The 23,472-nt window shown below is 33.4% G+C and overlaps 5 protein-coding genes across 6 annotated transcripts; 3 read left to right on the forward strand and 2 right to left on the reverse strand.

The window, feature by feature from the left end:
* The first annotated feature begins 210 nt into the window (after positions 1–210).
* LOC125807453 (uncharacterized) lies at positions 211–5,780 on the forward strand. Of its 2 annotated transcripts, none has more exons than XM_049487171.1 (7): positions 211–559; positions 970–1,031; positions 1,438–1,497; positions 2,249–2,491; positions 3,048–3,206; positions 5,142–5,231; positions 5,421–5,780. In XM_049487171.1, the coding sequence occupies exons 1-7, from the start codon at positions 306–308 to the stop codon at positions 5,615–5,617; spliced, it is 1,065 nt and encodes a 354-aa protein (XP_049343128.1). In that variant the 5' UTR covers positions 211–305; the 3' UTR covers positions 5,618–5,780. The 2 variants fall into 2 exon arrangements, with proteins under 2 accessions (XP_049343128.1, XP_049343129.1); XM_049487172.1 differs by having other exon boundaries at positions 970–1,013; positions 5,421–5,717.
* Positions 5,781–8,805: 3,025 nt separating this feature from the next.
* LOC125807440 (E3 ubiquitin-protein ligase PUB24-like) lies at positions 8,806–10,071 on the forward strand. The gene has a single exon (XM_049487157.1). The coding sequence runs from the start codon at positions 8,806–8,808 to the stop codon at positions 10,069–10,071; it is 1,266 nt and encodes a 421-aa protein (XP_049343114.1).
* Positions 10,072–11,588: 1,517 nt separating this feature from the next.
* LOC125807432 (leucine-rich repeat extensin-like protein 4) lies at positions 11,589–13,354 on the forward strand. Its single transcript, XM_049487148.1, has one exon. The coding sequence runs from the start codon at positions 11,589–11,591 to the stop codon at positions 13,086–13,088; it is 1,500 nt and encodes a 499-aa protein (XP_049343105.1). The 3' UTR covers positions 13,089–13,354.
* A 341-nt stretch (positions 13,355–13,695) lies between these two features.
* Positions 13,696–15,346, reverse strand: LOC125807459 (B3 domain-containing protein REM20-like). Its single transcript, XM_049487180.1, has 5 exons — positions 15,269–15,346; positions 14,763–15,066; positions 14,538–14,656; positions 13,747–13,982; positions 13,696–13,714 (listed from the first exon to the last, which is right to left on the reverse strand). Exons 1-5 carry the CDS (start codon positions 15,344–15,346, stop codon positions 13,696–13,698), a joined length of 756 nt encoding a protein of 251 aa, XP_049343137.1.
* Positions 15,347–15,987: 641 nt separating this feature from the next.
* LOC125807442 (NAC domain-containing protein 40-like) lies at positions 15,988–20,564 on the reverse strand. Its single transcript, XM_049487158.1, has 4 exons — positions 20,183–20,564; positions 17,930–18,189; positions 16,804–17,082; positions 15,988–16,671 (listed from the first exon to the last, which is right to left on the reverse strand). The coding sequence occupies exons 1-4, from the start codon at positions 20,412–20,414 to the stop codon at positions 16,216–16,218; spliced, it is 1,227 nt and encodes a 408-aa protein (XP_049343115.1). The 5' UTR covers positions 20,415–20,564; the 3' UTR covers positions 15,988–16,215.
* Between the last annotated feature and the right edge of the window lie 2,908 nt (positions 20,565–23,472).

Below are 23,472 nucleotides of genomic sequence, written 5' to 3' on the forward strand. Positions count from 1 at the left end.
CTACATACACCAGGTGGGAAATCAATTTTTTTTTATTCTAACTAAGATACTAAGATATCAAATTACCGATTACCGTAATATAGAATAGATTTAGGAAATAATTGTTTACAAATTTTACCCAAAAGAAAAAAAGATTTTTCATTTAGGTATACACTAGTAAGAAAGAACATATATAAAGGGTAAAGGTACAAAAAAAAAAAAAAACTTTGTGGAAAGCCTATGCAATTTCTCTGTGCTATATTCTCTGAAAATCTTCCATTAAAATCCTACTGTAAAACCCAATATTGCATTTCCGATTTTCCGGCATGGATAGCGATACAAACTGGTCGGAGAAGGTCGAGGATCTCGTCGATGCCGGAGAAATCAATGAAGCCATATCTTTGTTAGAAGAATTAGTCGCAAAGCTAGAATATGAGTCCCAAAACTCGTCAAATTCCCAGCTTCGTCTATCTACTGCTCTACTGGAATTATCGAAGCTCTACTCCACTCAAGGCTTATCTTTGCGAGCTGACCAGACGCGCTCTAAGGCATTTCTCATTAAACAGCAGCAAGAAAATAGGTATGAACCCGATTTCCCCCTTTTCGGTTGTTTGAATGCTTAGAAAATTGGATGTTGTTGCATTTTACCGAGTTTATTTGATATGAATGGTGGTTTTTAACGAAGAGCAGAATTTTACCCGATTTCCTTTTTTCTTGAATTAAGGTGGCAATGATTGGGGGAATTGTGGGTTCGATCTTTTCCTATTATTGCACCCTTTAGCTGTTTGTCTGCCAATAAAATAGGAGAAAATGGTGATAAATTGTGAACTTTCATTGCTTGAATGTAATTTTTATGTGTGATGATTTTGCTCCACTTCGAACTTTGTGGTTTTCATCCAATTGGCTGGCGTTTTTATGCAATTTCTTTGGTTAGTCTTGGTTTTGATCAGGTGTAATCATTAGCTTATCCATTGTTTTTTTCTCTGCCAGGGATGTAAATGCTACTAAGGAGTCAACTGGTGATGGCATTTCAGGTAGTCGGGTTTCACAAAGTGAGGCTCTTGCGTGTACTTAGTGTTCTTCTTTGTCCTTGGTCTAGATTCATGATTTTTAATTTCATCAGTCTAAAGATAAACTTCAAGTATTTGATTAACTTGACATGTATCAAAAGGAGAAAACCGACTTCATGCGTAACAGATATCCCAACTCTTATTCCATAGAGTAGTCATTGTTGTCAACTTTTAAAACTTCAAATAACTTTAATCTACATCTTGTACAATCACTATATATCACATAATCTTATAACTAATCATTGAATAATTGTCCAGAAAATGATTTTTCAAGTAAAACATTTCCACAGAAAAATATTTTCTATAGAAAACATTACCTCCATGCCAATTTTTTTTTCTTTTTCTATATTGTTGTTCTCAGACTTATAAGCCTTACTTCATTTTTTAGGTGATAACAAGGATCACGCCAGCTTGCAAATTGATACCTCACAGAATGATGAAGATGATGGTAATACCCCCACATCTACGAGGCTATAACATCTCCTCCGTTAACTTATCCTATTATGTTTTGTGTAGCCAATGATCTTTGTTGAGCATGAAAATTTTACGTGCATTGGGTGAGAGTGGGGGTGGGGGTGCTGTGTAGGGAAATGGGTTGAAGAGGTGAGGAGGAGGGAATTGCTTGCTTCTATTGGAGTAACCATCTGAGGGGTTATCATGTTTGGTATCCTCTTCGGGAATAGGTCCAAGGGAAATTGAATGTAAGAATTCTACGATGGTGCTATATTTTAGTATTTTGCTTTCTGCTTGCCCATCAAAAGGATTCACTTCTAAGATACTAGAGATTTTCAATTGAAGTGCTCAATTATATGTATGATACACACATACTATTGTCTGTCCACTTGAGAACAGTGCTGATTTCTAACATTTGTCAAACCTGGCCTCGTACTATATTGGTTCCACTCCTCCATGTTAGTATGAGTAACATGATGCATTAACCTTTGCGCACATTCGACAAGTTTGTTTCACTTGTGAAGTTTGTGATCAACCGGGTAAGGCCAAAAAACTGGGTTCAGTGTCTATTTGTACAGGAAGCTGATTTTATGACCTTCCGTATTGCCCATTACTAACCCCTAGTTAATTTATCCATTACCTCATTAAAGTTTGATATATATCTAGGATCCCTAAGATCAATGTAGTTTGAAGTTATAACCTTGAGGTGAATACCTTATTAAAACATAATCTTTTGGTGAATACAGATTGGGAAGCTATTGCTGATCGTGCTCCAGATGAATTACTTTCCCCACAACACTTGCCAGAAGTGTCTAAAATTTCTTTGCAAGATTCGAAAGTTCAAGCCCCCAAGCGACGTGGAAGGGGTACATTCTCCTATCAGAAGCAGAGTCTCTACAGCGATCAGCAGTCTGATGAGCCTGCCGTTGATGACATTGAAGATGAAACTGTTTCCGGTACTCCAGAAGGGAGCTCAGATACAAAAAATTGTATGACTGCATTCTTTTCAAGCATGGCATTATTTGATCATCAGCTGTTATCATGTCACTGATTTGGTTATGAATATATTCCTAGTTATCTACTCATTTTTCCTGGTTAACCCAAATGTTATACTTGTATATGTTTCAAAATGTTGCAGTAAGCAATTCAATCTGTCATTTATTCTTCTTCATTGTTTTGACATATTGTGATCTAGTGGTTCGTATTGGCCTTTTTCGCGCATGCACAAAATGCCAATGATGGAATAAAATTAGTTTAGCATGTGCATGTCTCATGGGCATAATAAACTTGGGTGTAACTTAGGAATATTTGTTAGGTACTAGGTACAAATGTAAGCACCTAATATTGGAACTATTAGCCACTTATAATAATAGGTCGAGTGCATATGATGTCATAAATACCTCTTAAATTGTCCTCACTCGTTTCTGCTGAAATAATTTCTATTTTGTGCATGAGAACATGCTCATTTTGAGTTTCTCCCCCCGACTCTTCATTTAGCGGCTGACTGTTTTTCTCTCACATTTCTTCTGTTTTTGTAAAATCCAGTGAACTATGGAACGCGCCACGTCTTGGTTCTGGCTGATTTCCCGCCGAGCACTAAAACAAATGACCTAGAGAAACTGTTGGAGAAATTTAAAGACGATGTAGCAATTCGCTGGGTCAATGATACAGTTGCACTTGCAGTGTTCAGAACACCAGCCCTTGGTAATTTGGTTCTTTCTTTTGTCTGTAATTTGAAATTAAAATTGCTTTCTTCCATTAGCATAGCTTTTAATGACTCACCACGCTCCCTTGACCCCTCCTTTATGCCAAGGGTGTTTTGGTTCTATTATAAACAGAATGCTTAACCTAGGTTTATCCTGATCGTTAACAGCGAAGTTGAGAACTAGTATGACTGAGTTTCTCAGGCAGATGAATTCCATTAAATTATCATTCTTTTACACTAGCGATGACTTGGATTTTGTTTAGTTTTTCTCCGTAGATGAACATGTCAGTTGGACATCAAAGGTCAGGTTTAATATATCCCAGATAAAGTATGGGAGTCCTTTGGTTTGGACTGAAATAGCAAGGCCAGAGGAGATGGACATTATGGTTGATTTTTTTTTTAGCCTATACTACAAAATGGAGTTCCATTCTTCTAGTTATTATGTAAGGAAGGTGTTAGCTTAATTATGCAGCAAAGAAATTTCATAAGAAGCAAAATTTCAGGTTCAGCCAAAATTTGGTTCAGTGTAAATGCACTAATCCAAAAGAGAAGCTAATCTTTAGATTTTGAGTTAAAGACTGAAAGGTAAGGATTTTCTTCCGAGATATCTTTCAAATACGAAGGGAACTAATTACTTTACTTCTAAGACGACAAGAACCTGTCGTTGATGAATGTTTTCTTATCTGAGTTGCTAAAATGTGCTCGTCTCGGGATTATAGGGCTTCTGCAAGAATGCCTTTAGAATCTTGTCATGCTTGATATATTAACTTTTGAATCCTAAGCCTCTTCAGGAGAAGCCTTTCTGGTGAAAATCTTTTGAAGTGATTGAACATTGTGAGACGTGGAAATCTTGGGTCTGGAATCATTCAAAAGTAGGAATAAGGATGACATAGTTCTCACAGAACCTTATACGGACATAGGTTGGTCAAATGTAATGATGAAATTGGAGAGGTTCATTGGATGGAAATAATGACAGATGGAATAGAAACTCTTGTCGCCTCCTGTGAGTATACATTGTTTACTCTCATTTTGCAACCTTTTGGAGGTTTCCCAGCATGTCCTTAATGCTGAAGATTACAAATTACCATTTTCAAAAAAAAAATAAAAATGTGTCGCCTCCCGTCAGTTGCACACAGGTAGCAGCTCTAAAGTCGCAGTCAGAAGATGGCATTGAAGAGACTACTCCAAAACTATGGAGGCATGTAGATTCGAGATCATTTTAGTCCATAATCAGTTCGGGGGCCAATGCCTCATGGGCAGGTCCAGTTATGTCCCAAGCAGGGAAGAGGTACAACAGTAAGCTTATTCTGCTATTTGCATCGGAAGTCCCAAACAAAATTGAAGTGCGGGACACCATTATGATGTATACCTTTCAGAATTTCCATCTGGTGGAGGCAGGGAGGTTTGAGAATGAGTCTCCAAAGGGAGGAAATTGCTTCTCTATTAGTAGTGGTTTCCCCTTAAATGAAGGAGCTTATGGATTAGAATGCTTCAACTCCTGTTTATTCTCTGGTTGAAAAGCTTCTGCCAGCAGGTTGGGGATATGTGTGGAGGCATAGATTGCATAGATGAAGAAATAATAACTTAGAAAAATGTTGAAGCCCTATGCTCTTTATAGATGTAGGCTTAACAAATGTTCTACTAGATACTTCTTGTTTAATTATTAAAAATGAAAAGCAACAGATCTGCTAGGTGATTGAATAGCAGTTCTTTTGCATATTCTTACTTGAGCAATTCTCCTTTTTATAAGCTTTGCACGTTTTCTTCTTCGATGCACTTATTGAAATTTGAAGTCATGTCATGAGGTCTTTGCTTTCAATTGTTTTGTCTTGCTAACTTGTTACAATGTCAAATGGTGGCATTTTACACTTGTTTTCAAGGACATATTTAGTGCTTGCAACTATAATTCAGCTAACTCTTATTTTGTGATGCAGCATTAGAGGCCAGCAACTCGATACATTGTCCATTTACAGTGAGGGTATTGTGTGAGGAGGATGAACTTTTGAGCTCAATTCCACCAAGAGGTAACACTTAGCTCTGTATCATCTTTCACTTCAGGAACATGAGTAATAGCAGAAACCAAGCCAAATTATATGACAATCTATAATAATGTTCTCAGCCACGTTTGCAAATTGTCAGATGTACTTTCCCTTTCTATTACAGCAAAATTAGTTTGTGGATTGTTTATGGTAGTCGTTAAATGTATGTTGTAGATCTGGAGCCTCCTCGTAGAAGACCTCAGACATCAGCTAGAACCGCCCAGAGGCTGATTGCTCAAAGTATGGGTATAAAGTTGCCTTGTACGGACTTTGGGTCCAGAGAATATAGGAGACAGGAGGAAGCCAGGAAGAACCGGATAGTTTCAAGACAAAACTTGAAGAATGATGCTTGGGGTGATGATGACAACTAAAATTCATATGTTCAAGCTCTCTAAATATTTCATTTGTTCTTCAGTAAGCAACTATGTATTAACCAGCCTTACTTTTTGAGTTCTGCATATCTTGAACATATGATTCACACTCATGCTTGTATAGCTACAGAAATGAGCCAAACCATTTTTAATTCTCCAGTTTCTGGTGTATACCTGTGTTGTCAAAATTGTATCATTTGTTTTAGCGAAAAATGGGTAAAAACATACCCGCATGAGGTGTTTACACCAAGCTAATACTTGCATGAATACAAAGTTCTTTGGCTTGGTGTAAGCACCAGTGCGAGATATGAGTGTGCACCATACCTGGTGGAGTTGTGCTCATATTGCACGAAAATTATTATTTGCTGCTTATTGTGGGGCCTGTGATCTCCTTTTATACCAAGTTAACACCCAATATTAAAGTAAAAATGATCAATGCAACTTTTTTCACGTCTATAAAATTCCTTTTATACTCTTGAAATTCTATAAACTTCCACAACTCCTATGGAGATTCAAAATGATACCTTATATTACCAATCGATAAATTGACCAATTGACACAAATGTGCAACATTATACTTGGCGCTTAATTTGGTCCATTATACTGCTCCCTCACCTTCTCAAAAATTTGATTCAATGTATAGAGAAAGTTTTACTAATTCACATAACTATGAGTGGAACTTGATCTCTACAAATTTTGTTTCAACCACAAATTGGTTCATTTAACTTGTTCAAAATTAACTCCTTCTAATGTCAAAGTTTGTTTACATATTTTATTTTTGGGTACAAATCATGTTCTGAATTGAATTGTTAAACTCTTAAACTTTTGAAACTATATAAAATATTGACTTCACCAAAAAAAAAAATATCAATGTAAAATATTATGTATTATGAGTATATGAAACACCTAGTGACGTTTCAAACAATATTAAAATAATAAGTACAATGCAACACATAAGTTGGAGTAGACTTATCAATATATTTTCAGTTTTTAATTAACTTATTGATAACTGATGAAATCAATACTAAATTTCAACCATATTTATTCTTTTTTTTTTTCAACCATATTTATTTATTCAGAAAAAAATAAAACAATTAATGTACTTAATTACGTGTACAAAAATTATTGAGACAAATTTTGAATCACGTCGTCTAATAAATAAGTGAATGACCAAAGAAAAAACAATTTAATAAATCACGATTTATTCAAGAGCAGCCATAGTACACCTATCATATTTTGGTACAAATTAAAGAAGACAATTAAATGATTCCTTGACTAGGACTAGAGTACTATTTTATGGATGTGGAATACTTCTAGGTGATTTTTTTTAATTATACATTTCATAAATACTATTCCTCTGTCCCAAATTTATATGACATGGGTAAAATTTTGAGAATTAAATTTTCTAATTTTGATTATGAATTTGGAATAATTAAGAAAATTGTGAAAATATATATATTATAATTCAGGATAAATTGTAGTAAAAAATAAATTCGTTAGGTTCTTAAAACTTGAACGTGGCGCTAACTGAGATGGAGGGAGTAGGATTTGAGTTATATTTACCAATTATGCGATCATTTTTACGTTATCAATGAAATTTAATCTTTTTAATCGATTGTATAAAAGGTTATTATTTTATGTCATGTTTACAATAAAATAGTAGTAATATATTGCTGAAGGTCAACTCTATATCGATCATGATGTTAGTTTTTTTATACGATATCTTTGTATTGAAGGTATAACTCATATAAATATTCCAAAAGTCACATTATCACTAGCTAGGTAAACCTTTGGGTCTTAGAGTTTTGTCTAGTTACTTGAATAGTTTATAATTAAATTAATTAAGTCGATCGCGAATTTAATAATTAATTATTATTGGAATTATGTGAAAATAATAGGAGTATATTTCTAGTCCGATGAGCGCCGGAGTCCCTCCGCTATTACATTCCACGCTCTTCTCTGACCCATTAATTTTTTTATTATTAGGTGTATAATTGAGACAAGTGAGAGAGTCAGATACATGTGAATTTATTTGGATACAATATTTAAAACAAATTACACCTAAATTCGACTCTATGTATTTGACACGTTCAAATACATATATCTGAAGTCCAAATTCTGACAAAACTTGTAATATTGAAAACAAAGAACAATAATTTACTCTTGTCGCTTGTGTGTTGTCCAAAAATTATCAAATAAAATTAGTGGCGCTTATCGGTTGAATCGATTTGGATGTAAACTTAATATATATATCAGCTAAAAAATAAAGGTTGTTTTATTTCTACTTATTATCATGAGATGAATAATTAAGGGGTATGCATGCAACTAGAAAATTAAGTCGTCTAAGAAGAATGGAATGTTCTTTTAGTGCATGCATGCATCATGTATTTGGATATTAACGTGAGGCACAGGTTAAGCTAATAACCAATTTTGAATCTGACCTTCCAACTCTGGTAAACCATTCTACAAAATATACAAATTTGTTGTTTTACCTATTACCATCACTAATGTACGTTAGAATTTTTAATGTATGAACTTTTATAAGTTATAAGCTAACTAGTCAATTTAAACCGACTCTAAAAAACTGGCTTAGATAAGTTTTTTGGATTTCTATTCCCAAAAATAAAAAAGTTCCAAATAAAATATATATTAAAAACACAACATTTAGAACTCAATTTTTTTAAATCTATGAACAAACAAAAACTAAAAATAATGATCGAACTCGTAAAATTTAAATCATAAATCCGACTCGGAAAAAAGGAATTCAATTTAAAAATCTACGTCCACTACTGGTTTCTACTCATGCGTTCTACTTGTCTCTTTAGCCCCACTGGCCACTATGACTTGTCTGGAATATGGAAAAATATAACAAAGTCAAACACAAGTATATTTTTATTTTCTCAATTGTTTCACGTGTGTTGACCGACCCCTCTAATTCAATCTTTGACCAAAAAACAAAAAAAAAATCAAATAAAAAAATATAACAATAATTAAGAAAATGATTCTTTTCTTGTGCATCTTCCTTTGCTTTTTCCATTCAAACTTGATCTATAAATATTTAGCCACTTTCTTTTACCACCTTTAATTTTATATTTAAAAAATCCTCTGTTTCTCTCTGTCTTTTTCCCCCTCATTTTCTATATTGTTAGATTCTTCTTGTTTTTTTTTTTTTCATCATATAGAAAAATATGGAGGAAGTAGAAATACCCAAATATTTTCTGTGTCCAATATCACTCCAAATTATGAAAGATCCAGTTACAACAGTTACTGGAATTACATATGACAGGGAAAATATTGAAACATGGTTGTTGATGGCGGAGGAAAATACATATACGTGTCCCGTGACAAAGCAAATTTTGTCTAGAGACACCGCGTTGTTAACACCAAACCATATGTTAGGGAAATTTATTCGATCGTGGACTATATGCAATGCTGAGAAAGGGATTGAGCAAATTCCATCGCCTAAATATCCTCTCAACAAATCACATGTCATCAGGCTAATTCGTCAGGTGAAAAATCGCGATCTTTATTTAGAAGCTTTAAGGAAAATGGTGACTATGATAAGTGAGAATGACGAAAATAGGAAGTGTTTAGATGAAGGTGGTGCAATTAAGGCTATGGTTTTATTTATATTGAGGAGTTTTAAGGAAGGGGAATTAATTATGGGAATTGAAGAAGCTTTAAAGATTTTCCATCTTGTTTGGAGACCAACACATGAAAACAAACAACTTGTTAAGGAAAATCATGATCTAATTGAAGCTATTTTATGGATTTTGAAGAGTCGTGAAATGTGCAACAACAACAATAATCAAGTTGTAACATCAATCAAGACTCATGCAATGTTGGTCCTGAAAGATGTGATCTCAGTTTCAAGTGCAAATCTCTTATCGAGTTTAACACCTGAATTTTTCCAACAAATGTTGAATAGTTTGAGGAAAAACAATGTAAAATACATTTCTCAACAGGCAACAAAAGCAGCGTTACATGTGCTAATAGATACTTGTCCAAGGGGACGAAACAGGCTGAAAATGATCGAATTAGGGGCTGTTTTCGAGCTAATTGAGCTTGAATTAAGCAACAATGAGAAAAGGGTAAGTGAATTAGTTTTTTCACTTTTGTCACAATTGTGTAGTTTAGCTGATGGAAGAGCAGAATTACTAAAACATGCAGCTGGAATTGCAATTGTTTCTAAAAAGATACTTAGGATTTCTCCAGCAACAGATGAAAGTGCTATTCAAATTCTTGGATTAATTGCTAAGTTTTCAGCTACAAAAGAAGTGTTGATGGAAATGCTAAGAGTTGGGGGAGTGACAAAGTTATGCATGGTGATTCAAGCAAATTGTGAAGCAAGTTTAAGGAAAAAAGCACTGGAAATATTAAGGGCACATAATAATGTTTGGAGCAACTCTCCATGTGTACAAATTTATTTTTTGACAAGATATCCTGGTCAATAGAGATTTACAATCTCTTTATTTCAATATTTTTGGTTATGATATACTTGTAGAAATTGTAGCAACATTATATGCTTTTATTCTGCATAACAATATGCAAAATATACATTGAAACTTCATATTACATATATAAGTCTTATTATATACTAGATTCAGAGTCGGTACCAGCACGAGCCCAATATATGTTACTTTCTTTATTTCAATTTATTTTGTGTAGATGGAATTTCTAGAGTCAATCAAATACCATAGACTTATGTAGATAATTATTTTCCTTTTATCGGTTTAATTTCAACTTTTTCTAGGTATCTTCTATAGGATGTATTTGATTAGGAGGTTGATTTAAAGAAACCGCAAGAAAATTATACATCTGAAAACTCAAAAGGCTCATTTATACCATTGGCTATATTCTTGGTTTATATAACGTGGGGATAATGATGGATCAAAAATATAACGGAGAGTATAAATGATATATAGTCGTCGTAAATTTGTTGCTAATTGCCGCAAGGCTTGCTGATAGTTTCTAACTCATTTGGTCATGACGCTGAAAAAACTGATCTAAAACGAGTAAAGACTTTTTTGTTTATTTTGTTATTTTTTCTCTGTGATTTGGCAACACAATTTTTTTTTAATAACAATTTGTACTGCATTTTAATCTTTTTTCTCCATTATCATTTCAGTATTTCAATTATTTTCTTATTTTTTTTGATATAGTACATACGAGTTAAAATAAAATTTTGCGCACTATGTTCTTTGTATAATATATATTCCAATACCTAAATCTAGTTAAAGTGTCAGCTAATTATCAACCAACGATTATAATTTCATTTATATATTAATTAAATAAACAAATACATTAACTTTAATATAAAGTACATAAATTGATAAACGTATGTTACTAAAAAAAATTAAGTTATGATGAGTACGTCTGCTACTTTAATAATGTATTGATAGTATTCGAAGGGTGTGTTCAGAACTGAGGAAAATAATTTACCTAGTTAACACGCAATAAAAATAAATTTCACAAATGACATTTTATAATTTTGTCATCTCCACCCCTACTCCACCTCTCATAGTTTAAATTATATACCAAATCTTTAAGAATAACATTTTATGCGCTTACATAACAAACACAAAGAAATAAGTAATAAACTCGCATATTTTTCTGAAAACATTTCCATTTCCATTCGTACCGAACACACCCATTGTCATTTCAAAAGCTTTTTTTTTCTTCCAAAAACAATAGATTGAACGAAAATTTATTCTGGAACAAATTCAATTTCCGTTATACCAGAACTCCGATTACTATGAAGAAGCTGAAAAAGCTCATCTAATTAACTAATCAAGGACTTTTTCTTGTTTTGGAGTAAAATATCCAAATACTTATCTGATAAACAAAACAACTAATAATAACAAAACCCTACTTAATTTCTTTACTACTGTAAACAAATCTTAATATAGAAACTTTTGCTACCCAACAAAGGGGAGGAAAAAAAAAATAGATAGCATCATTAGGGAAAAACATGCACCATTTTTCAGTTCATAGTTCTTGCTTAAACACATTATTTTATCCTATTATCTTCCTTATTCTCTTCAATGCTGCATCTACCACAAATCAAATATCTAATTATATTGACCATCCTTTCGGTGGGATCGCAATTGAAACAAGTAACAGTAGAAAGTTGTTGTCCTACAAAGGTGATGTTCTTGCCATCAATCCATCACTTTCTATTGAGAATTTTAGGTTAAAGAATGCTTACATCGCGTTACAAGCTTGGAAAGAAGTAATTCTCTCTGATCCTCATAATATAACACAGAATTGGGTAGGATCTAATGTGTGTAATTACACTGGAGTTTTTTGTTCACCTTCACTTGATCAGCCCTCTGAACTTACAGTTTCTGGTATCGATATCAATCATGGCGATATAGCTGGTAAACTTCCACATGAATTAGGTTTACTATTTGACATTGCATTGATTCATATAAATTCTAATAGGTTTTGTGGTACAATACCTGAGAGTTTCTTGAATTTGAAGCTTCTTTTTGAGTTAGATCTTAGTAATAATCGATTCGTTGGAAAGTTCCCTGATGTGGTTGTTCAAATGCCTAACTTGAAGTTTCTTGATTTGAGGTTCAATGAGTTTGAAGGTGCATTGCCAAAACAACTTTTTGAAAGGGATTTAGATGCTCTGTTCATTAACAACAACAGATTTTCTTTTGAGTTGCCTGATAACTTTGGGAATTCGCCAGTTTCTGTTATGGTTTTGGCAAACAACAACTTTGTGGGATGTGTACCTGTTAGTATAGGCAAAATGGTTAGATTGAACGAGTTGCTTCTCTTAAATAACAAGTTCCATTCATGTTTACCTAATGAGATTGGGATGCTGAAGAATGTGACTGTGTTTGATATAAGTTATAATGAAATGATGGGCACTTTACCTGATAGTATTGGAGGGATGATGAGCTTGGAGCAGTTGAATTTGGGTCATAATATGTTTTCTGGAATGATTTCTAGCAACATATGTACACTTCCAAATTTGGAAAATTTTGTCTCTGAGCACAACTACTTTTCAGAAGAGAGTCCAGCTTGTCTAAACTTGAATGCATTTGCTGATCAACAGAATTGTCTTAGAGGAAGGCCAATGCAGAGATCTGCATTAAATTGCCAAAGATTTTTGTCAAATGAAGTTGATTGTACCACTTTCAAATGTGCATTACCTCCGTCACCTCCACCACCTACCACCCCTCCACAAAACAACTGTTGTATTTGTTTCCCTCCACCATCACCATCTCCATTGCCATCTACCGAGCCACCATCATCCCCACTACCACTACCTGCACCATCAGCATCGCCTTCTCCACCAAGCATATCACCATCACCATCGCCTTCTTCACCTCAGCCACCAGACTTGCCATCACTGTCACCATCACCTTCATTTGTAGAGCCTCCACTACCTTCTCCTCTACCGTGTGAAAATCAGAGAATACCATCAAGTCAAGATATATCATCTCCTTCCCCTTGAAAGTCGTTATGTAAGGTTACTCTTCTTGGTATCATCTTTCTCACTCAATGGAACTTTAAATCATTCCTGGGAATACAGGACATCCGCAGAAGGAGCTGTGAATTGAGATACAAGATGAAGGTTCTAAGGTGACAATTTGATTGCTCGAACTTCTCTACAAATTTATTGTTAGTACTTAATAAAATGTAGAACATGTTGCATGAATTGTCAGTATAAACTAGATAGTTGATCATGAAAAAGGAGTCTCCTTTGTTCAAAACAGAGAAATCAAGATGGTCTCTGAGGTTACACTGCTCATTTATTATTTTCAATGCTTTCACCAGCATTACTATTCACATGGAATCTCATTCAATACGAACTTTAAACAGGTATATTTTATAAAACAACATAGACACCTGATCATATAGGCTTATTTGGATCTTGAGTACTCGTTTCAAATTGAAATGAGTTGATTTGCAGTGTTACAGTGCCGGCTATGGAACTGCAGGCTGTGGTTAAACTATGTTAAAGCATTTACCATATGACAAAATAATGAAATCCATTGATTTAAACTTCTTGATACATTAACCTTCAATTCCAATATGAATACAAAATTCCAATAGTAAGCTTAACAATCGAAGGTAATGGCCTCAATTTCTAAGATACGTGACTTGGGTTGCGCCTAATGAGAACTTTGAGTATAAAATTCTCCTCATCAATCAGCTTAAAACGCAAAACATCTCCTACATGCAAATCATTGTCTTGTAGAAACTGGCGCCACCCTTTTCGAAATTTGAGTCTATCAGAACTACGAGCAACAACTGGCCAACTTTTGCCATCAGTCTGAAGAGTAGCCATTTTCTCAAATACTTGCCCCCTCTTCATATATTTTTTGCCAAATGTAGAGGGTAAATTCTGCATAAAGTATGTATATTAAAAAACGCGCAGATTACACATTCAACAACCAAGTGATCAAATGGTATGAATAAAAAAGACGACAGACAAGTAGTAGACAACTTAACATCATTATTCACAGTATATTCAAGTACTTCAAAGAAGACTGTTTAACCAATATGATTCATTTAGCTGATGTTATTGTAAAGACACTCAAGTGAAAACTAGATGATGAGTTAATATCTTTTGCAACTCATATACACATCAGAAGTTTGAGTGAATTTTTTTCAATTTCTGAAGGAAAAATATATTTCTCACTGTCAAATATTATTATGGAACGAAACACATTAATTACCTTTCAAAAATTCTCCCATATTACACTCCCTAAAATTTAAAATCCAAAGCGATGCACTACAGAACAGAATTATATTTCTGAAGTCACAATTTCAACAACTAATCTTGATTCAGTTTTTGAAAAATGCAACAGAACAAAAGTTACCAGACTATTTTGCCTTTTTGACACACTTTTGAGAATATATAGGATGCATAGATGCAAATTGCAATAAATAAACTTACCAACAACATCTTCGAAAAATTAGATTTCTTCATAACGATTTCAAATAACGTGACTGAGACTAGAGAATTTTCTGATTCATCAAGTTGTTCATCAGCTAAGGGAGATGCCACTTGTATCTCTGCACAGGTTTCTTTTTTAGAGTTACTATTTTTGGATTTAAACTTTAAATTATGCATAAAGACTGATGTATTGCCCCAAAGCTGAAGATGTTCAAAGGAACTTACCATGAGGATTCACTTCATCCAATGGATGCAATTGGATAGCATTTAATTCCTGCTTCAAGTAGCCATTCTTTCCATATACTTTTACAAAAAAAGTAGAATTTCCAGCATAAAAAAAATTAAGAAAATCTTCATTGTCCAAGTTATTATCCTGCACAAATTTTGGCCAACCACCCTTGAAATAGAAGTCCTCTTCAATCCTTTCTATAACAACCCTCCAAGATCTCCTCGCTGAACCTTCAACTTCAAGTAGATAGATCACTGGAATATCCCCGTTGAAATTTTCAAGAAAGCGCGACGGAATTTTCTAGGAAAAAAGAGAGAGAAAAAGGAACATAATTCCCAGTGAAAGAATATGCATGCAACATAAACACACAGAATCAGTGTATGGTTTTAACCAAAAATAGACAATGTGGGATAGGATAATACAAATTTAAAACACAAAGTTAAAGGGCATATATGGTGGAGACCAAACATGATTATGCCATTTAGGAAAAAGAAGAGATTACCAGCTTCAGATAGCACGTTTCAGGGCTATAAACCTTAATGAACGCAGGAAAACCATTACCAATATAATTTCGCTCCATTTCAATGTTTTAGACAGAATTCAGACCCTCTGTTTTTTTCTGGCTGGGGTTTATAGAGAAGAGATGGGTCGACCCGATTTTCCCTCTCTCCTTTGTCATTTTTATGGCGTGAGCAAGATGATGCCACAGATTTCACGAAAATGGCAAGTGAGAAAAAGCTGAAGAATGGAAAAGGGAAAAGACTATACATGAAATGGGTAACTAGACACAGTAGCGAGCAAGCCGCCGCCGGTGACAGATTAGCTGTACAATTGTATAGGTTTAATGCTCAATGAATATTTTGATTTTCTGTCCACGAGATTCGAAAAGATTTGATACTCCTCAATGCCAATTTATGTGGCAGCCTTTTGGATTTCCAAATTTAAATAACTCATATATTAGAATTTTCAATTAATTATAAATATACAAATTTTTTCCGATTTAACATGAACTGTTCTTTTAACTTTCAAAAATTGCAGTACTATATTAATAAGTTCTCCATATAAGTCTTTAGGTTATTTAAATGTGTGATAAGTTTGAAATTAAGCCATTCATATAAATAACTTTTTCACCGTAGCCCATAGGTTGATGTTATGACTACTTAGTCATTTATACTGATAGATAAAGGAGATTGATTTATTGACTATACGTTGATTATAACCGATCATGAAAGGCAGAATAAACAACAATTCAACAGAATACAGGCAACAATTTATGCATCCAAATAGATCACAATATAAATATATGGGTTATATATTGTTACAAGCACTTTACTTGTACATCTGTTCTACACAATTTGGTACTAGTTCATTTTTCGCATAACCAATCATTCTTCAATTTCCACTCCAAATACTTTATTACTTAGACAACATACCAGTATGGTATGAACTTCAGCTGCTCGCCAAAACGAGAAGATGCCTACGCTGTTTTACTTGCTGCGACACTCCCAACAAACTAAGAAGCATGACCAGAAATATCAAGGTAGCTACAAATATAGGTATCACATATTGCCTCATCCATTTCGCTGAAAACATGTTTCTCAACCATCTTGCTGAACTAGTCGTGCCCACTCCAACTTTATTCTTCTTGATAGCTTTGTACGGTTTGGATCCCTTTACTCTACACTTCATTACAATTTCTCTTACTAGTCTGAGTCTTCGATTCGCGGTGCCCTGGAAAGGAACAACAGAGGACATCGCAGCTTGAGCTTCGTGATTTGATATTTCAGAGGATTCAGGCCTATCCGGGATCATGGAAATAGGTCTGGGATCAAGTGAAGAATCATCTAGCTTAATGATATCATCCTTCATTATATCAGCAAACCAGTCCTCTTCAACATCACAATCCTGAAACCCATACAGCAGACCAAAAGACGGACCAAGTTATGTTACGCTTAATATGGAAAGGGTCAAGACCACATAGAAGTATGCTTGACACATTTACAAATGATCAACAGAAAACGGAGGTAAAACCAAAACCTTGAAGTGGCCAGAGGAATCGTGCTGAGAGAACTCTTTAGTTGGCTTATCAGATTCTGATCCAGAGTCAATCTGCTCAACTGAGTGGGAATGAAAACTGCTACTACCTTCCTTTGAACAGCATTCCCCGACATTGACCAATTCCAAGCTGCCCAATTGTCCTGCTCCAGACAGAGCAGTTGCACTTTCAGTAGCAACCAGTTGATTCCTCTGATTTCTTGGGGTGTCATTCAAATGAAACTCGCTATTCTTCCGGAGGCGGCAGACAACCATAGAATCCTGTATAACACAGCAGACCAAACAATCAAAGCACTTTCTTGATGTAGATGATTGACATTTTCTCAGCAAGTGGCATATTGCAGCAAAGTAACTATCTCATTGAGAAAAAACAGCCTGAAATACAATAGGCGCAATAAAAATCTCCAAAGTTGTGGAAGGCGATTAATATTTATCTCAGATCACGACAAGTCTGCAAGGGGATGAATTAGATTGATCAAGAAATAAAATTTTGGTGTAGACATCCCCACCAGATTTTACAGTTAACGAATTAAAAGAAGCAGCTCCAAGTGAATCTTCTATCTTGAATAATATCACCACTCAAACAACATCGCGCAATACGGTTGAACATTCCAGGTGAGACATATTTATTTTTTGTTGATTTCTGTTCTAAACAGTAAGCAAATGGATGTGACAACACGTTAACTCATCATGTTTCTACCCTCATATGAGACATTATAGTATCTATGGCTATGTCATGGCCTACCACCAATAAAACTATTTGTTTCTTCGAGTTACTTTTCACTTGGCATAGCTGGTAAGACCATTAGAGCAGGCTGCAGAGCTTTAATGAGTGACTGTTACATCGACCAAACCGTTCCTTCTTTTTATTCTCTCTTTCAACCAAAGTTGAGCAAACCATTCAGCATCACATAACAAAAGAAACTACCAATGCTAAAATTAGGAATTTAGGATGATACGTATACAAGAATTCATAAGAGCAGCATATTTACACAAGGAACGAACAACGAACAGTAGGAGTTGAATTTAATGTTGCAGCTGACAAGATAGGGAGTTCATCACATGAGGAGGATCAGTCTCTATGGGTCGGGTCAGAGCTCATAATTACCTGATAATTAGTGTTCCCAATCATGCAATATTCATGCATTATCCATTGTGTCCTCTGTCCTTTAGGAGCCCGACCAGTGTGGAACACCAACGTTCTCTTTGTGCCAATGATATTCGAACTAGACTTCACATTACGTTCTTTTCCTGTGGCCTTCCAGTAACCAGATTCAGTTGCCCTTTTACTTTGTGATCCGTTCGGGTACTTCCTTCCACGAGGAGAAAAGAAGAACCATTCATTATCTGATTGAATGACGGATTTAGCTGGTACATGTGAATAAGGATTGATCAATTAATGGAACAAGTATGTACGTATGAGTTGCTGCTACTCACAGAGTAACTAATAGAAACAGTCAAATGAATAGGGCTAAAGGTGGTAACATAATGTGATGCTTCTCATAATTTCCAAGCAGTGCACCTTATAAAAAAATTATTTAACAACTGTAAAAATCTAATATTTTACAGCGTATGCTGATGACCATACTAAGATGCTTAGCTTTGCATATCCTAACTATTGATACATCACGGCATATAACCAACTTAAAATTTTCCTTCAACTGTATTCAGTAGAAAGAGGATGTTTCAATATTGAAACCATGGCAGCTGAAAGGTTCACAATGTCTACTATATAAGAGATACAATGGGGAAAACTAGCAATATGTTCAAGCAAGAAATTGATTTAGTTTAGATCTCTAACCCTTATAACATGACTTCATTTAGAAGCATTCTTGTTGCTTTTTTGTCAAAACAAGGAGATTCTTCACTTTGAAATTAATATCAATCAACCTAAGATTCGATGAAGTCGATACATGGAAGAATCTTATTAATTGACTATCAAAGAGGAGGTTATTCCTTTCTTTTCTTCTTTGTGTGGGCATACTTTCCTATTTGTTTCATCAGGAATTCATTACCTTTTAGAAAGATTAAAAAAAAAGGAATATTTGACCATCACTTTCTCTGTTTTAAGGTACAAAAAAAAGGGGGGGGAAATAATCTAGAATGAATATACTGTGAAAACAATCACATTACAAGAAAAAGAAATGTGGTCCAATGGAAGAGAAACAAAACAAATGTAACATCAAAATTAAGAGATAATCCAATATTTGTGAAATTACTTTAAACTTCAAACTTCTTGAAAAAAAAATTCAAAAACGTATAACTACCAGATTAATAAGTTTATGATGCACTCATAGCCTTTTACTCGATATCATATGTTTCGAATTGGGCTACAACCATCACAATATATACTTATACATAAACACATACACGTATGTAGATACATACTATGATACACACACCACCATTTGGTAGCATGGATACCAATATCCCTATCAATATTGTAAATAACTAAGCATTCAACAAAGTGCACCATCTAACCTTTTGATAGCATGGGTGTCAACAGTTAATATTAGATCACGTACAATATCTAGTTTTACGGAGGTACCATGGGTTCACTTGGACAAATAATTTGAATGACAATGTTCAAACCAACTTCCCTCTATCTCAACTTGACCCAACTCTAGCACAAGTACCGAATAACTCCGACCACCATCATGATGGTGCTGTTCTAAACTACTTGCGCATATATACCTTGACCTAACCCAACACAAGCAGAGGCGTATCCAGGATCTCGGCTAGATGGGTGCACGATTACGAAAAAATGTATCTCTAATATAAATTTGATTGATTTGACTTTTAGTTTGTAATATGAATCATTAAAGTTTAAAAATTATAGATCCAAAATATATAATACTACTAGTTTTAAATTTTAATATACACATTTGATTTAATTATATAAAAAATTTACAATGCTAAATTTTTTAGGAATTATCAATGTAACACACTTGAAAATTTTGAAAGAATAAAGGAAAAAAACAAAAGAAAAATTAGTTGAAACGACAAAAGTGTAACTGATAAGAAACAAGATAGATATAAGATTTAAATTTCTATCTCTCACTTAGAGTAGTGCACCCAATCATCATCGCATTTTTATATGATACTTTGAACATGGGTTCACACATCTATATATATATATTTTTTTAAAAAAAATATAACACTACTATATATGATCTAGAGAGGGGAGCATGGGTTCACGTGAACCCATGGCACCCCCTCTAGATACGCCTCTGAACACAAGTACGAGGTAACTCTGTTAATCAAGGCTCCTCCACCACCATCATAATAATATATACATACATATATAGCACACACAAATCATGTTAATATGAAAAAAAGAAAAGAAGAAGAGAAAAGGTACCTGGTAAATCCCAAGGTTCATGTTTCCAAATTTCAACCTCAGAAATAACTTCAACACACTTATCAGAGCCCTCAAGTTTCTTCTTCAAGTAATACGATATGAGTTCTTCGTCAGTTGGAGAAAACCTGAAACCAGGAAACATTGAAGACGCAGTCGCTATTGAAATTTCCGTATTATTATTTCTGGGTGTTCTCTCATTTCTTGAAGAAGACGATACATGCCCATTCTCCATAGTAAACTCAATACAATTACCAAAAAAAAAAACTGAAAATTTCAAGACGCCGCCTCTCTTCTTCTTCTCCGTCTCGTTGTACTAATTATAAAAAAAGAGTGTTGGAATCTCTGAAGAAAAAGAAGAGAATCAATGAAAAAGGAAGCAAACGGTGCCTTCCTTCAACGTGCCCATTCTACATGCTCTGTTTTGAGGGGTCGCACGGGAATTCACGTGCCAATGTACACGTGTCGCTGTTAGGTTATACGAAGTTGCATGTGTGGGTCCCATTTTACGCCTTAAACATGTCATATAAAAACCTGAAATTAAAGTGAAAAGAGATCCTTCTTAAAACAGATTTTAAAGAAAAAAAGTTATTCTTTTTTAAACAGAAAAAAGTATTATATATAGAAATTTGGATGTTTACCTTATTTCCAGAAGGGAAAAAGAACAAATATACTTTTAAATTATCGTAAATGGTACGTAAATATCCTTCCTTATACTCTTTGGTTATTAGTGTACATGCCGTCCAAAAATCAAAGCACGTTTGCCCCTTACTCTAAAGGAAGAATAATTAATGACTAGGGCCGACTCAATAAGATTGGGGGCCTCAAGCGAAACTTAAGAGACGGGCCCTAATATTTTATATTTTTCATCATATATACTTTTATTTAAAAGAGCAACTTTCACATATAGCAAACATAAAAATTATATTTGTATGTTATAGCTATAATTTGCATAATTGTGTTCCATAACAAATTTTATGTTTGCTATGGAGCTTTTGATTTGTATAATTAGCTTGATACATCCAATTTTACATAAATTGTTCAGTTTTGAATAAATTCATTTATACATTGTAATTTGTATAATAAGATCTGTATTTGTATAATTATAAGTGTATAGGACAGAAATATATGTATTTGTATTTGTACATACATTTTTCTCTCGCTTTATACAAATACAAACACATTTTATACCGAAATGTATAAAATGGCTAATTGTATACCGAATCAGATATAAAAAAAAGGGGATGTTTGCTTCGAATTACAAATAAAATAAACCATGGCTATATCATTTAATTTGAATTAATAGTTTGTTATTTCATACTCCCTCTGTCCCTAATTACTTGTCCATTTTGACAAATCAAGAAAGGACAATTTTTTTTTACCTATTATACCATCAATTAAATGATTAATTACTTTGAAAAATGTAGAACTTTTCATCCAGTTCATAATTAATAAGGGTAAAATGGTAAACTCACTATGTCATTAATTGTTTTCTTAATTAGTGTGTCAATTCAAAAGTAGACAAGTAATTAAGGACAAAGGGAGTACAATTTTCCATATTTAAAATCTACTTTTAATTTCTAGTTTTTTTAGATGCAAAGTCATTGAGTAATGTTTTATAATAGATTTGTTTCAATAATTCCTTTCAATTGATAATATAGCTAATTCATTCAATCTCTCTTGAAGCATTGTTGATCTTAAATAAGATTTAATCAATTTTAGTTTCAAAAAAATTCTTTGGGCTGAGATAACAGTTTCAAGAACTCTTAACATTATTCTATAAGCAATATGTTTATTTAGAAAAGAATCAAGTCTTTTTATTTCATTAAGTATTTTCGTTACATCATTATCTTCCACGTATATTATTTCTCTTAACACTTTTAATTAAAAGATTAAATTTAAATCATCAATATCAAAATAACTATTATGTGTTAAAGAAAGTTTAAGGTTAAGACGATGTTTTTTTTTTTTGAATTCTCTTCATCTAGTGATCTCAATTTACCACTAAATAAGAAACCAAAAATATTTTCATATCCTTCAATTGGTTCAATTCTATTTTGAAGTGAAAAAATAGCTTGATCTACTATATATATAGTAATCAACTCTAATATCAAGGGACTTTGTGATTTCGTTATCAATATTTTCATCAAATTGTTTCTTACAAAATTCAGGCTTTATATTCATTTCATATGCAATTTCTTTAGTAGAAATCATAACACTCACAATACATTTATTTTTAAAAAATAATAATATTTATAAGTAAAATAAAAATAAAAATGTGGGCCCCAAGCAATGGCTTTAGTTGCTTAGGGGTTGAGATGGCTCTGAATTTAATAGTGACATGTGCTGCAATCCTATGACTCAATTCGGTTTGACCAATTAATTAACCTAAAATTTAAATACCCGCCCAATGACCGGTTTAACCCACCCGATACACCCAAATCGGGTTAAACGGGTCATTGGGAGGGTATTTGAATTTTGGGTTAATTAATTAGTCAAATCAAGTTGAGTCGTAGGATTGCGCCACGTGTCACTAATTATTCTTCCGTTAAAATGACAGACAAATGTGCTCTAATTTTTAGACGACATGAACACTAATAATCAAAAGTATGTCGAAGGGTATTTATATATCATTTACAATTGTTTGAGGTATATTTGTCCTTTATCCCTTTTCAGAAAAATATGAGATTAGATTTTTTGTCTTTTTTCTTCGGCTGTATTTTCATGAGCTGTCCTTTGGACTTTAGTCAGTTTGGCGTTTACGCAAATGTTATATGTACTTTAAAAAGCGAAAGTTTGAAAAGAGAAATGTTGATAAAATACAATTTTGAACTATTATTTCAAAATTCTCATGAAGTTGAAATACATAAGTTGTTTGTAAATACTTGTAAGAATACCAGCATATGGTAAATAATGGAAATCGTTGTTTGAATCACTTGAATAACCATTCATGGATGATGCACCCTTTTAACTAGAAAAAATATTTTAAATTAAACATACGGTCAGCATATGAAATTATTTTACTATAGGATAATCTTTATCTATTATAATAAATAATTAGTATGATTTATCTTTAAAATTATAAAATTTACATCTTAAAAAGACTTATGTGTAGATATCTTTTTTGATGATTTGATATTGTAATGAAAAGTTTAATAGGAAAAAACATATATTAATTTCACAAATCCATCAACTATACCGTCAAACATCTTTGTAGATCATTCGCTATAATTCTTTGTTTCTCTCCATTTATATGACACATTTCGAATTTTAAAATTTAAATAAATCTATTT

This window comes from Solanum verrucosum, unplaced genomic scaffold, assembly GCF_900185275.1.
Source record: "Solanum verrucosum unplaced genomic scaffold, falcon-dt-bn FXZP01000183.1, whole genome shotgun sequence".
Lineage (NCBI taxonomy): Eukaryota > Viridiplantae > Streptophyta > Magnoliopsida > Solanales > Solanaceae > Solanum > Solanum verrucosum.